Genomic DNA, 15,277 nt, shown 5'->3' with positions numbered 1-15,277 from the left:
GGTTTCTGGTGTTTCAACAGGTTTTCTGGGAGAGGCTGATCTGCTGACTATCAAATGTTAAGACAGAGTAGACATGGGAAAAAAGACCTGTCCTAGGAGATAACCTGGAATTCAGAATATCAACATGGCAGGAAATGAGAAAGTGAGTTTGTATAGCTAAACCTGTGAGGAAAGGAATCCCCACATGGGATTAAGCAAGCCATGGTCTTTCACTGGATGTGAAACATAAGGGGATCAAGGCTCTGGGTGAGATGGAAATGGCTAGGGAGAAGGGATATATTATCAATCTATGGTTCTCAATTTGGAACATGGACCTTGTCCCTCTCCTGTGACTTGTATTCTGGAGACAGGCTGCAACTCACTTAGAGGTCTCATATGGGAGAAGAGTGTCTACAGAAACTTCCTGATAGATTGCTTGGAGTAAGACTTTTATTTGTTTGCCTGGTTCTTCTTCTGACCTCAATGTATGCAGGCAAGTTGAACTCAGGGCTGGAATGAAAGGAACTAAACTTATCTGTGTTGATGGGTTGACAGGATCTCTTCTAGATTGAATCCTGTTGAGAAACAGGCTTCTGTGTATTTCTATCAGTTAAGCAGCTGTCTTTTAGTTGGGTAACAAGGTCTATATGAAACTTATTGATTGATTATTGGTTATAGGATGACTGTGCATTATTGGCTTATGCTGAGGTTCTGAGGAACCTTCAATTGCCTGAGGAGGAATTCCAGGTGCTTGATGGACATGTGTCTATGGAGAGAGGGGAAGGAAGAGCTGTAATTCAGCCATCTTGTTATTACTTTTTCAAGGGTGGCAGAGGTGGCGGTGGTATGGGCTTCTTGGATCTGAACATGCAGACTAGAGCAAGCAGGGCACAGTCCTAACTTCTGCTGGTCACAGAATGAGATTTTCTGGTTTGAACTTGTCTTGATCTCAGTATTACTCTGAACCTACTCAAGTTTATTGATTTACGATTCCACATTTATTAAAAAATTTAAAAATTCACAGAGAACAGCAGTCAGGCTCTCAGGACCAGAGACAGACAGGATGACATGGTTTCTAAAGAGACGACATCAGAGCTGACATGGATTCTTAGGATGTGTCACACACAATCCTGAATCCATGGGCTCTTATTCCTATACAGGAGACAGGGAGGATAGTGGTATGCAGGGGGTGTGCCCTCAATCACTACTTTGAAGTAACTCACCTACCTGGTGCGAGATCCTGGCACCAGAAAGTCTGTTCTCTGAGGACAAACAGATGATGTCTTACCAGGGGTCTGTGAGTGATCCTGAGAGGCAGAGGACAATTGTCCACAGTCAGTTTTCTCCATGTACCATTTAAGTCACCAGGAATCACACCCAGGTCACTGTGCTAGGCAGCAGGCTCCATTTCCACTGAGATTTCTCACTGATTACACTGTTCATTAATATATCATTTTAAAATACTTCATTTAACATAAATTTATAAAAGGTTATGACCATAATTGACCATCTTGAGAAATCTACATTTTTTTTATATCATGGCACTCATCGGTTTGGGACTTACCAATTAGTCTTGAGTAGCTACATGGTCAGCCCCATGACTCTCCCTGTCTCTTGCTCATACAGGGCTGGGATTACAAATTCCTGCCATATCCCTGACTTATAGTGTGGCTGCTCTAAGTCAAACTCAGGTCCTGCTACCCATGTACACCTCTCTAGCTGAATCATCTCTCTTGCTACCTTGCATGCTTCTCATACTAAACTTCCTCAAAGGGTCTCAACCTGCCTTAGGGACAGGTGCTCAACTGACAGGTATTTAGGCTGTGGCTTGGCCAAGCTTGCCCTTAAATTTGTTATGTATTCAAGGATGATCTGGAACTCCCACAGATCCTCTCGTCTCTGCCTTCCATTAGTGGTGAATATAAGTGTGCACCATCCTGCTCCTTTGTTTCACAGTGGACAAAGAACATCATTTTCTGTCCATGACAGGCAAGAAAGCACTCTACCAGATGAACATCTTTGGGTCAGTGAAGTCTGTACAAATGTCCTCCTGGCCATGAGAACTCACCTCCAGATTCATCTGCCTTACTTTGTCTGTCTGAGGTTGTGGGCAGAAGGTCATCTGATAACTAACCCACCCAAGAAGGGGACTGGAACTGACAGAACTGCCATAAGTCAGCTGCTGGACCCCAGCATTTGTATACAACAGGCTCTGATGGGTTCTAAGGATGCCAAATACCCATTGTGCTCAGCTGCACTGCTGCCACCTGCTGGCTCCTTAATCCCAAGTCATGCTCTCATTTGGGACCGGAAGTCTGTGGTTTTGGGGTGCACACGGGGCTTTTGCATATCGCAGGACCACGGGGAATGTCAGCCTGCAGGGTTGGAATATGTGTGATGCTCAGGCACATGGGTCCCTACCCACACCACACACCCCAGAATGAATAATTGTTATTTAAAATATCATAACCCATGATAGACATACACATACATGCTTCAAGTCTGAATTTGGTAGGAGGAAGGCAGAGGCACATGGATCTCAGTGAGTTTGAAGCTTGCCTGGTGAAAGCTTGTATGGAAGAATAAACAAACAAACAAAAAAAAAACCCAACAACATAAACCAAGGAATCCCAGCCAAACCTAAAATAGCCTATGTATCAAACTAAATACCAACCAATCAAAAACAGAAACACAAAATTTATGGTGAATTTGGATGGTGTTGCTAATTACCATACCTGAGGTTGTCCTCTGCACTTCTGTACACGAGCCCAAACTGACTTGCACACACGTGCACTGGATCTCAGAAACAAATCATGTAAGGATCCTTTCATAGCTGATCTGCCACCACATATTAACCCCGTATTTATTCTGACTAAACAAAGCTTCCCTATGTCCAGGCTCTGTTATTCTTCAGAATCTAGTTCTTTTCATTGTCTACAGCATTCGGACTCTGACTTTATACCCAATTAACTTATCCCATGACAGCAGAGGGAGAAAACAGGCTCAAACCTTCCTGTTTGTCTGTGGATGATTCAATTCCAGAACCATCCTTCAGATAATGCCTACTCTAGGCTCTGTGGGTTCAGTAGATACCCTCATAGATGAAACCTGTCCCTGTCTTCTCCAGTCTTTTCACTACTTCCTTACACACACTCTCATTGATCTCTCTTCCTTGGTGACAACACATAGATCCAGCGTCAAAGTAACACTCCGACTGGTGCCTGAGGAGAGTGGAGAAGCTAGAGAGGACGGCAGCTTGTGGTATATACAGGATGCACAGGCTGCAGCTTAATCTTTACAATAGCACAGCTGCCTGCTGCCATCTGACCTTGTGTTTCTTCCCTAGGATGACATCATCATCTTCATCTGCCTCACCTGCTCCTCAGCCTCAGATGAGCTCCTGCGTGAACCCCTACCCAGGGTGTTCCTGGAACTAGGCTCTATACTGTGCCCTAAAGGCCAGGTGAATGGGACTCGGGGAGGAGCTCAGACCCCTCCAACATCTGCTGATAGCCAAGAACAGAGACATTTATAAATGTGTCATCAAGCTTGTGGTCACAGAAGCAGACAAACTCCCACCCTCTCTCAGATTTATTATATTTAGGTTAAAACAAACCAAAACCAAAACAAATAAATGAACAAAAGCCAGAAATGTGTTAATCCCCTGGCATGGAGGTACATTTTATAGAATGCAGAAGGAGGAGATTTTCTGACTTTGAGGCCAGCCATTGTGTGTAAAGCAAGTTCCAGGAGAACTGACCTATATAATAGAGAAACCCCCTCCTCAGACACAGAAGGAAACAAAAACAAACATGCAAAAACTAAAGTATTGGCAGTCACAATTTTTTATGTAAATCTGGAGAGAATACTGGTGCTATATTCGAGTTCTCCATCTCTAACCAAAAGGGAGCTGAGGACCTTTATCCATGACCCTCTTTATTGTTTTCAGTTTTGTTAGGCTTTGCTGTTGATTTAAAGACAGAGTCTCATGCAACCCAGGCTGGCCTAAACTCAAGAGGTACCAAGAATAGCCTCCAATTCTGTGGTTCTCAAGCTTTGTAATGCTGTGATATTTCCTCATGTTGGGGTGACTCCAACCATAAAATTATTTCATTGGTAATTCATGACTTTGATTTTGCTACAGTTATGATCATAATATAAACATCTGATATTCAGGATATCTGAAATTTGACTCCTGTGAAAATGTCCTTCTAACTTCAAAGAGGTAGTGACCCACAGGTTGAGAACCAATATTCCAATTGACAATCTTCACATCACTACCTGTCAATAGTAGGGATGACAGGCATGTTTTGATTCCCAATTTCTTTTAGTACTTTTTTTTTTACCAATCATCTCAGTCTAGGGAACACACATACCAAACACTTGTCACCAGGGCAGAAACCAGTGTCAACTTCTAGTTGGCCCATAATGTTCCCTTTGGCACATCAGAGATACAGTCTGCCTAAATGTATTCAACTGGAGCTTAAGCACCTATGTTGTTGAGAACGTTGTTTCTTTATGTCTTTGCTCTGGTTTTGTCTCTTGATTTTCCCTCTTGAGCAATGAAAAAGGACCTGAGAAGTCACATTTGAGCAAGTGGATTAAGGCCCCTTCTCTGAGTACAGATGCCTGAGGCATGGACCTGACAAATGGACTCCTTGTTATGGCTGGGCAGACTACCATCATGGCATCCTGCTGTGAGAACCCTTCAGGAATGCTCAGAGAAAGTATCATCCCTGCTCCAAAGGTCCCTGTAGTCATGAGAGCTGCTGTGTTCAGTCTTAGGGTGTTAGGATGCAGTCACAACAGTAGATACCTCATAGCTGCTCCAGGAGGCTTCACTTTAGCCACATGAGTCTTGGTGACCTTTTCACGACCCCAAGTAGCTCTAGCTTGCCTCATGGGATTGGGAACAGTTTCCCCAATTACCCAGAAAACACCCATGGATGATACTCATTTGAGCCTTGTGATTGGTGAACTGGAGCTGTATTTGTGCCACTTCAATTATGGCTCACTGTCGTTGGTAGATCTGTATTGAGCATGTCCATGAACTTCTTCTGTCATGAGAAGCCTGGTTTCATTCCTCCTGGGTCACTCTGGATGGTTTTCTGTGTCCCCACAGGGTTTTATTAGAAGTTAATGTGCTATCAAATGTTAGGACAGATTGGACTTGCGACAAATGTCCTATTCCAGGAGAGAACCCAGAGTCCAGAATGCCGACATGGTAGGAAATGAGAATGTGAGTGCATACAGTTGAGCTTGTGAGGAAAGGAAGCCTTGGTCTGACACTTGATGTGTAGCATGTGGGGTGGGGGTCGGGCTTTGGATGAGATGTCTGCCTCCTGAAATTAAGGAAGAGGTGAACCTTGATTATCAGGATGTTGGTTTCAATGCAGACTATTTTCCTTATATCTATCCCAGTGACCCACATCATAGACACAGTGTGCCACTCTCTACGTTGTGTTATGAGGGGGCTCAGGAGAGACATGGAGATGGATTGCGGGAAGTGAGGTATTTATTAAAAGTGTCAATAAGTCCATGAGCAGAGAACGAAGAGCACAGTCAGGCTTTCAGGCCCAGAGACATACGATATGAAGTTGGTCCCAAGCAGAGGGTTTCAGAGACCATGTGGCAGAAGTGGGGGTTATCCAAGTATGGTGATCTTTCACAGCAGAACTTTGCAGCCATGAGCTCTGATTCCCAGAGAGAATCACATGGGAGTTTGTGGGATGCAGGGTGTGTGATCACCAATAACTACTTTGATATAAACTCACCTCCCTGGTGAGAGATCCTAACACTGGGAGGTCTCTTATTTGAGGAAGAAGGGATGATTTCTTATCTGGAGCCTGTGGATGACCATGAGAGGCAGGTGACGATTGTCCTGAGTCAGTTTTCTTTATAATCCATTTCTCTAACTGGAACTCACTGTTTTTGTTCATTAATATGTAATTTAAAATATTTCACATGAATTTATTTTAGAAAATGTTATGACCATGACTTATCACCTTGAGAAACCTCCCTAGTTTTTAAAGTCATGATCTTTCATAGGCCTGAAACTCACCAATTGTTCTAGACTAGGTGTTCAGCCATCCTGTGACTCTCACTGTCTCTTGCTTGACCAGGGCAGGACTTGCAAATTCTAGCCTCATCCCTGGCTTATAATGTGTGAGCTCTGGATACATCAAACTCAGGCCCTCCTACCCATATCCCCTGCGTTTCTGACCAAATCATCTCTCTGGCTCCCTTCCATTCTTCTCATAATAAACTTCCCAACAGCCCCTCATCTGTCCTTTGAGATGACAGTCACTCACCTGGCTGGGGTTTAGGTGTTACTCTGCTGGCCTGTAGGAGAAGAAACTGTGTCAGTGTGTCAACCATGCTGGTTCTCAGTCCTGCATTTCCGCTGTTCTCTGAGTTCAGATAAAATTAGGGGACATGGACACCAAACAGCTCTGCAGCAGCCAGGCAGATACAGGTCTGACAATCACCAGGACCTGAGTCCAGTAGTCAGCAGACCTTTACAACACTGCAAATCAGAGCAATGAACTAGTGTACCAACCCACTTCTATTTCTTCCTCTTCTTTTTTCCCTCTTCTCTGACCTCTTGACACATCTCTGCTTTCTTAGCTCTGTTCACATATTTCCCTTTTGCCTTTCTGGAATCTGGCTCTCTAGTTCTTCCTTTGAGTGTAGGCTCCTGCACCCTGCAGACTCAATCTCATGGTTTGAATTCTGGTGAGTCTCTGTTGCCTCCCTGGCTGCTGCTTTTCCACCTCTCACTTCTTCTACTTACGGTAATCGAAGGCAGAGCCTGTCTGAAACTGTCCCATGCACATTTAAATGATCATTTGTAAACTTTCATTACACTTCAACATGTATGCATCTCCATCCTTATCCTGTAGTCCCACAACTTTCAATCTGCTCTGACCTCAGTCCACACGTAGGTATTGTGTTGTGTGTGCAAGGTCTTTGGAGCCCAGTCGCCTACAGTTTGCTGTGTAACCATAGATATCCTTGGACCCATGATTCTCCTGTCTGCATTTTCCGAGGGCTGAGATTATTGTGTCTCCCTCTGTGCCCCCATTTTTATTTCTTAGACTACACACCAATTTTTGAAAACAAATCATTTATTATTACAAAAATGCTATTGGATTTTGAAAAAGAACTTCATTGTATTTTCAGGTGAATGTGTGTGTGTGTGTGTGTGTGTGTGTGTGTGTGTGTGTGTGTGTGTGTGTGTTTTGCAGGGACTTAGTGTATAAAATTTTCCATTGTGCAAATATTCTTACATTTATAAGACTTCCCTAATGTTTCTTTTTAAATTCACTTTGAACAGAGCATAACCACATGTGAATATTTGCAAATGTGAACAATCATGTGCTACTGGCGGACCACCTTGGGCATTGTCCTTTAGGAGCTGTCCTCTCTAGATTGTGAGTCAGGTCAGTCATTGGTCTCACGCAGTAGGTAAGGTTGGCAGCCCAGGGAGCCAGAGCGATCCTATTGTCTCCACCTGCCCAAGCATCTGACAACTCTTGTTGTGGCTCCTGGGATGATACTCATGTCCCTGTTTGTGGAGCAATCACTTCAACTGAGACACTTCAATGGGTGTTCCATACTTTTTCAGGGGGGTTAGGTTTCTAGTGTTCAACTCTTTTACTTGTTGTAGTGTTAGGTTCTCCATACACATTTCTTCTGTTTGTGGCTTTATTACACACCAGACTCTTAATTTCCATTTTAGTCACACATACCCAACTAAAGAGGTGTCTCTTTTTATAGCTATCTCTGCCTTTAACATGTTGTCTGCTTGTGCTGGTATACTCTCAGGTACGCGTCATCAGCTATAGCTCTTTCCAGTTAAGCAGTCAGCTCCTGTGTCTCCTGCATGCCTCTTTGAATTCCTTCAGAGCAGGCTCTGTGTTCATCTGCATTTGCTACTCTAATTTCCAGGTGGTCTGGAAGGACATCAGGATCCAGGAATGCAGTCCTTGGGGAGTTCCAGCACCTTTCTTTCCTTCTGTTCTCTTTACTGTGCACTGCCCTTCTCCATCTCCCACAGCTGAGAACACTCCCCGTGGGGAAGCTCGGGTGAAACTTGTCCTGGACCACTTACCTTTTCTTCCACCACAGGAAGATCATCCATCCGTAGAGGGGGATGATGACTACAACTTTGGCCACAACCATCCCAACCATGGCTCCCAGGTTCAGCAGTGAAGGATTCCTCTGGCCCCTTATGTCCTCCAGGCCAGCTGTGGGGTCTGCAGAGGTGATGATGGAGGGGGTCCTCATGGTAGTACTGAGAGCTGTGGAGAGATGAGAAGTGAGCAGATCACTCCTGAATGAGGGAGGGATAGGTGAATGTCACATCTTGTCTTCTGTTGCATGTGGGATGGGGAAGAGCTAGAATTTCTCACAGGGAAGGGAACACATGCTTAAGGCTGAGACTCAAGGAGAATAAGCATAAATACACAGTCCACAACTATCCTGGCTGTGTCCATATTTCCATTGGGACACAGATAAATAAGTTTGAGAAATACAATGATTTTTTTTACACTTATATATATGTAACATACAGATACACTTATTTCATACAGTGCTTGTTTCTTGGGCCACAGAGCCTGAGTTTGGTCCCTAAAATACATTTCAAGCACCCGGTGAAGTGTGCATGACCCTTGATCCTAGCCCAAGGGACAGTGGCATGCAGAGCTCTGAGAGTGGACAATTAGCCTGATCTGTGTGTCTAGTTCCACACCAAACACAGCCAAATGAGCTGTAATCCTAGTACTGAGGAGGTGGAGACAGAATTGTCTCTGTGGCTCATTCAGTGCCAACCTAGCCTCCATGGGAAACTTAAAGCCAGTGAGAGGGTCTATCCCCCAAAATAAGGTGGCTGAATACCTCAGGATCTCCTCTAGCTTCTACATACATAAACACATAAACATATAAACATAAACAGAAACACACACACACATACACACACAGACCATGACTTTCAAGCACAGATACATACAGACTTTCACACACACACACACACACACACACACACACACACACACACACACACAGAGAGAGAGAGAGAGAGAGAGAGAGAGAGAGAGAAACAGACACAGACACAGACACAGACACAGAGACACAGAGAGATGGAAACTTACACACACAAACACACACACACAAACACACACACACAAACACACACACACAAACATACACACACAAATCTGGCTTTACAGACCCACCAGTTCATACACAGTGAATATACCACAATGTTTATGTGTGTAGCTCAGTCCAGGGAAGAATACATTCCTTTGCTTCACACACATAACTAAGAATAATTTCCCAAACATTTACCTATTTTTGAATTCTAGACCCGTGGTTCTCGACCTGTGCATTGTTATTCCAACATGGATTGCATATCAGGTAATAGTCATGTCAGGTGTTTAATTGTGATTCATAACAGTAGGATAATTAAAGTTATGAAGTAGCAATGATATACTTTTATGCATGTGGGTCCCCATAACATACAGAATTGTATAAAAGATCTACAGCTTTAGGAAATTAGAGAATGACTGAGCTAGACACATATATGAAATGGCTCCTTTCTCTCTGATTGCAGGCAGCTGCTGACTCTACTACAGGTCAACATGTTAGCTGTAGCCTGCACAGGTAACTGTGCTGTGGGTGTCCTCTTATAGGTTGTCCTAAGTACAGTCAAGAGCCACCTCTGGATGTGGTGACATATGCTCTAATGTCAAGACTCAGGAGGCAGAGGCAAGACAGATTGCTGTGAATTTAAGGCCAGATGGGTATATATTGTGAGTACTAGGACAGCCAGGACTACATGCTGAGACACCAACACAAAATAAATAGAAAAAGACAGAAAGAAAGAAGGAGAAAAAACAGGAAATAAAGAAGTATTCACATAAAAAGTGGGGTTTTGGGGAGCAACAGAGAAAGGTTGTAAGCAACAATGCACAACACACAGTTCCCAGGTTCTGCTGGTCCATATGCAGGAACACACAGTCACTACACTGGGCTCAGGGATCCCAGTACAGGGGACTGCATTTCCTTCTGCATCAGAGGGGCTGGAGGGATCAGAAGACAGAATGGACACATAATGGAAATGGCGATATTTTCTTATTCACTTTCTAATGACTGAAGAGACTGGGGAGAGAAGAAAGATGTGTCCTGGGGAACTATGAGGTGAAATGAGGGACTGTGGTGACATGTGGCAGTTAAAGTTAGACCAGAGGACACCAGAACATCCATGGTCCCTACTATAAGTTCTGAACTGAAGTTGGAGCTGTATGTAGATGCTGCATACAGGGACCAATTGGAGCCCTGCCACAGGAGAGAGTCAGCTACACCCTGGAGAAGCTCATTCACCTTGAGGTCATGGGTCAAAGTGGGCAGGACTGTAGTTAGATTTGGAACAGTAAGGGTGTGAGCAATGGTATACTGAAGCTTAGAGTTAGGTCTGGTTCTGTCTGAGCAGAGGCTGACAGATATAGGAGGCTGCAAAGACTTGTCACAACTACAAAGTAAAGATTTTTTTGCAGATATTTGAACAGATCCAAGGGAACGTAATATGAAAGGAAGATCAGAGTTGTGAAGCCTGAGGTGACAGTAGGAAACAAGAAAGCCATGTGCCATGGTTGCTCACCATGTGTAATATTGAGTTTTGTCCCAGGAATAGACTGCCAACACTTCATGCCTTCTGTTGTTTGCAGACAAACTTTGCTGAAGTATATGGCCTGGTCATTCTCCTTCAAGTTCAGGATTCTGTGGACTCCGGATGTTTGACCCTGTGTCCAGTTTAGGATGAGCCGGTCCTTGAAGTGCTCATGAATGAAAGATAGAGTGGACTTGTAGATGAATTCCCCATGGAAGTTCTTCAATCTCCAGGCTATGCTCATCTGTGGATCCTTGGCCAACTCCCAGGGGAAGTAGAATGAGAAGGGGATCTCAATGGAGCTGCCTTGGAATCCATTGAGGACAGCTGGTTGGTCAACACCATAGTCCTGCATTTTTTGATATCCTGCTGAGTTCCCTGGGAAGGACAGGGAGAATCTGAAGCCACTGCAGGGATTTAAAGGACAACCCTGATCATCCTGAGTCTTCATCTGCAGGGAGGGGTGGGACACAGGGCAGGACTGTCCCTATGACTGCAGGGACAGCAAAAAGAAAGAAGGGTTGGATTGTGATCACTTTGAAGGTTGAACTCTTATGTCAGAGAGGGCCTGGCTGGCTCCTCTACCAGACACTCTACACAAGACACCCACTTTTCCCAGCCACTCTGTCCCCTCCTCTGGTTCAGTCCCTGCTAATGAGGTCCCCACCACTCACCAGTGTGCAGACATGCTGCCAACAGCAAAAGAAGGAGAGTCTGAGCCACAGCCAGATTCCGTCCAGGAAGTGAGGGCAGCCGGGTTGTCAGGAAGGCATTGATGCCCTGCTAGGGACACTGGGGCACTCAGCAGTCCAGAGAGAATCAGGGTAAAGTGATACACATGCTTGGACCTTCTCAAGTGGAGGACTGAGTTGGGCAGGACCTCTCCATCTCCACCTCCTTGTGGCCAGCAACTTCCTTATTGATCTGGCTTCTGCTTTTCCCATATTGCAGAAGATCCGCTCTTGTGGTTACTGACAACATAACAGGGCTCTTGGGCCTGCATTTTTGGCTGGGAGACACACCCTAGTCCTTGGCATGGTTGGCTCTCTTCTTTTCCACCTTGACTGTCTGCCTTATCTACTTTATTCCATTTCCTAAGTGGCTTGTTAATCACTCTGCCCCTTTCCTCTATATTTCCTCTATTCCTTCCCTCTCCATCTCAATCTCTTCTGTATTATGTCTCCCACCATGATGGTTACTGTGTCTCTCTAATAATCTCACATAATGAAGTGGTCAGTCTCTTAACCACTTCAGACATAATGAAGAAGGTGGTGATGAGAAAACACTTTCAGTCCCCCTAGCACAATGACCTCCCCTTATCATTCTCCTCCTTCCCCCTCCCTGCACCCCAGCTGTGCTTTGGCATTTTTGTGTCTTTTAGGTGCCCCTCACAGTGCCCCGGCAGAACCAAGTCCTGGTTGACTCTCTTTTGACTTGGCCTGCTCCCTGTGGCACAGTCTCCAACTTCCCTGGGCAAGAGGACAATGACTCTAAATCTAATCAAGTTTTTAAAGAACCCTTTCTACCAGCATCCCATTCCTCTCTCTCTCCACCAACATAACAGTCACTCATAACAGGATAGCAAGGATCACAGAAGCCATGGCAGAAGTCACATGACTATCACATGGCTGATTGACTGGATGTTAGTCACATTGAGTTATTATAGTCTTCCTTTCCTCACAGAGACTTCCATCGGCTGACTCAGTGCAGCCTCTGAGGAGGCTCTTTTCATAAAGCTCTTGACTGACTCTCTCTTGTTACAGTTGCTTTCTTTAGAAAGTTATTCCAGGAATTTCTTTGGAATAAATGGGAAAAGAAGGCTCAGAGAAGCCATGTGTCTGTCACTCAAGACATAATGCCTGGGATATGTCTGACAGTGGACACAGCTGGCCTGTGACTTGGGTGAAGACATGAGAGGTGGGAGCAGAGGCTGTGGGGGCCTCAGCACTTGTTCTATGGAGGTTCTTCCTACCCTTCCCCAGGACACAATGACATCAGCATTCTGAAGGGCAGGAAGACATGATTGTATCAGAGGAAGTGACATTATTATCTCTGTAGCATGTGCAGAGGCATCATCCCATTTCCTTACTTTCCTGGCATTGGCTGCCTTGTCCAAGTTTCCCTGAAGCTGGCTATGTAGGCTGCCCTCTCTCATGTCTGCTTCTCTGTCCTACTTGTGTTCCTGTGCTCCTCAGATACATTGTCCTGAGCCAGAAACAATCTCTCATGGCCTCCCTGCCAGCTGCACATATCCATAGTACCCTTGGAGACACTGAGGCACAGAACCTTTGGGATGAGTTGGCCATACATGGAAGGTCTAGGGCTACGGTCCTTGTCACAAAGAATTGTGTGTGTGTGTGTGTGTGTGTGTGTGTGTGTGTGTGTGTAAGTTTTATCTCAAGTAGCCCAAGCTGTTACTTGAACTTTTTATCTAGCTAAAGATGACCATGAAGGACTACAGATCCACCTACCTTGACTTCCCATGAACAGGGACTACAGGTGAGCACCATCAGGTCCCTTTATCTCCTGTAGGACATAAAATGTTTACTTCTGTGCATGCCAGGCCAGCTCTACCACATGAACCACATTCTTAGCTGCAGTGAGGTCTGTGAGGATGCCCTCCTGGTCCTGAGTCCTCACCTCTAGATTTCATCTGCCTTTCCTTTACTCTCTGGGGCCTCTGGGCAAACACCATTGCTGACTCATGCAAGAAGGGGATGGACCTGATGAGGCTCTCATATGTCATGTGCTAAGCCTCAGTATTTTTACACAATAGGCCCTGGTGAGTCTACAGGATCCCAGGTGCCCCTTGTGCCCTGCTCCACTGCTGTCACCTACTGGCTCCTTAATCCTGAGTCATGGGTCTGTCCTAGTTTCATGTTTTGGACTCAATTGAATTTCTATGTGAACCCTGCTATGGGAAGAGACAAATGAATATCTCTGAGTTTGAAGCCAGTCTGGTCTATGTATCCAGTTTCAGGGCAGCAACACTACATAGTAAAAATTTGTCTCAAAAAAAAATCTAGGGTTTGTGGATTTAGCTCAGTGGTAGAGCACTTGCCTACCAAGCGCAAGGCCCTGGGTTCGATCCCCAGCTCCAAAAAAAAAAAAAAATCTAAACCAAACCAAACAAACAAAAAACAAGAAAACCAAAACCAAAACCAACCAAAACCCAAGAAAACCAAACCAAACCAAACCACTACCACCACCACCACCACCACCAACACCACCGCCAACAACAACAAAATCCCACATATCAAAATGCCAAGAAACCAAGCACAGAAACCAAAGGTTGATAGTGCAATAGGGTGGTGTCCCTAATCATAACGAACGAGGGTGTCCTCTGGACTCTATATATCTGAACACACAATTACTTATATATGCATGAACCTGAGTGTGCACATAGGCTCTCTCTCTCTCTCTCTCTTTCTCTCTCTCTCTCTCTCTCACACACACACACACACACACACACACATACACACACTCACACATATACACTCACACACTCATAGAAACACACACTCACACATTCTCTTTCTCTCTCTCTCTCACTTTTTCTCTCTCTATCTCTCTCTCACACACACATACAGAGAGACAGAGACAGAGATCATTCAAGGCACCTTTGACAGCTGATCAGCTTCCACAACTTTCCCCAGTCTTCATCCTGAGCAAACATGACCTCCCTCAGACCAGCCTCAGTGACTTTTAAGAGTCCACTTTCTGACAAGTCCACAGTACTGAGTATCTGATTTTGTGCCCAAATTGATTATCCCATGACAGTGATGAGAGAGAACAGGCTCAAGGCTTCCTATTTCTCTCTGACCTCTCCCATTGGAGAAACATCTCTCAGATAACACATACTGCAGGCGATGTGGGCCCTGACCCAATAGATAACCTCAGATGAAAAGTAGGATGGTATCCTACTTTTCTCCTCTCCATTTGTGTCACACCCCCTACCTACACACTTCTTGATTTCTCTTCCCTAATGACAACACACAGACCTCAAGGAAACTCAAAGTACCCTACTCAGACTGTGGGCTGAGTAGAGTGGAGAAGCTAGAGAGGGTGGAGGAGGGATGATGGCTGGAGGTGCAGACAGGAAGCTGAGGCTGCAGATGAAGCTTTACAATAGCACAGCTGCCTGCTGCCATCTGATCTCGGGTTTCTCCCTAGGATGACGTCGTCATCTTCCTCTTCCTCATCTGCTGCCCAGCCTCAGCATGAGCACCCCCTGTCACCCTGTCCAAGGGAGTCACCAGGAAGTGGGTCTACACTGTGTCCTAAAGGTCCAGTGAGTGGGATTGGGGGACTAGCCCAGTCTCCTCTGGTAAGACGTCTGCCAACTTCTGCCGATAGCCAAGGACAGAGGCATTTATTAATGAATCATTGAGTTTGTGGTCACAGAAACAGAGAGACTTTCACTTCTCGCTGTGTTAGTGCTAGGTATGTAGCTTAAAAGCAAAACAACAATAAGCAACCCCCCAAAGAAACTGAAAACTACTAATAAACCAAGCATGGTAGTGGAACACTTCATCCCATTTTGGAAGATGCAGCAGCCATCCCGTCTCTGAATTTGAGGCCTGACTTGGTCGACAAAGCAAGGTCCAGCACAGTCAGATCTATAAAGTG

At 45.0% G+C, this 15,277-nt stretch overlaps 1 protein-coding gene and 1 non-coding gene across 2 annotated transcripts; one reads left to right on the top strand and one right to left on the bottom strand.

Moving 5' to 3' along the window:
* LOC134481322 (paired immunoglobulin-like type 2 receptor beta) lies at positions 236–12,803 on the bottom strand. The gene is made up of 6 exons (XM_063271912.1): positions 12,738–12,803; positions 11,323–11,428; positions 10,640–11,026; positions 8,093–8,282; positions 6,291–6,321; positions 236–5,321 (listed from the first exon to the last, which is right to left on the bottom strand). The coding sequence occupies exons 1-5, from the start codon at positions 12,801–12,803 to the stop codon at positions 6,309–6,311; spliced, it is 762 nt and encodes a 253-aa protein (XP_063127982.1). The 3' UTR covers positions 236–5,321; positions 6,291–6,308.
* On the top strand, positions 13,677–13,751 carry Trnag-acc1 (transfer RNA glycine (anticodon ACC) 1). Its single transcript has one exon. It is a non-coding gene; the product is annotated as a tRNA-Gly (tRNA).

The sequence above is a fragment of the Rattus norvegicus genome, chromosome 12 (genome assembly GCF_036323735.1).
Source record: "Rattus norvegicus strain BN/NHsdMcwi chromosome 12, GRCr8, whole genome shotgun sequence".
NCBI lineage: Eukaryota > Metazoa > Chordata > Mammalia > Rodentia > Muridae > Rattus > Rattus norvegicus.
The sequence above is the reverse complement of the archived record's forward strand: the minus strand, read 5'-3'. Positions and strand labels throughout refer to the sequence as shown.

Coding starts and splice junctions, on each gene's coding strand:
- LOC134481322 (XM_063271912.1), bottom strand. CDS start 12,803: ATGAGAGAGGGCAGCCTACATAGCCAGCTTCAGGGAAACTTGGACAAG. Junction 11,027..11,322: donor GGCAGCATGTCTGCACACTG/GTGAGTGGTGGG, acceptor TGTCCTTCCCAG/GGAACTCAGCAGGATATCAA. Junction 8,283..10,639: donor AAAACTCAATATTACACATG/GTGAGCAACCAT, acceptor ATCTCTCCACAG/CTCTCAGTACTACCATGAGG.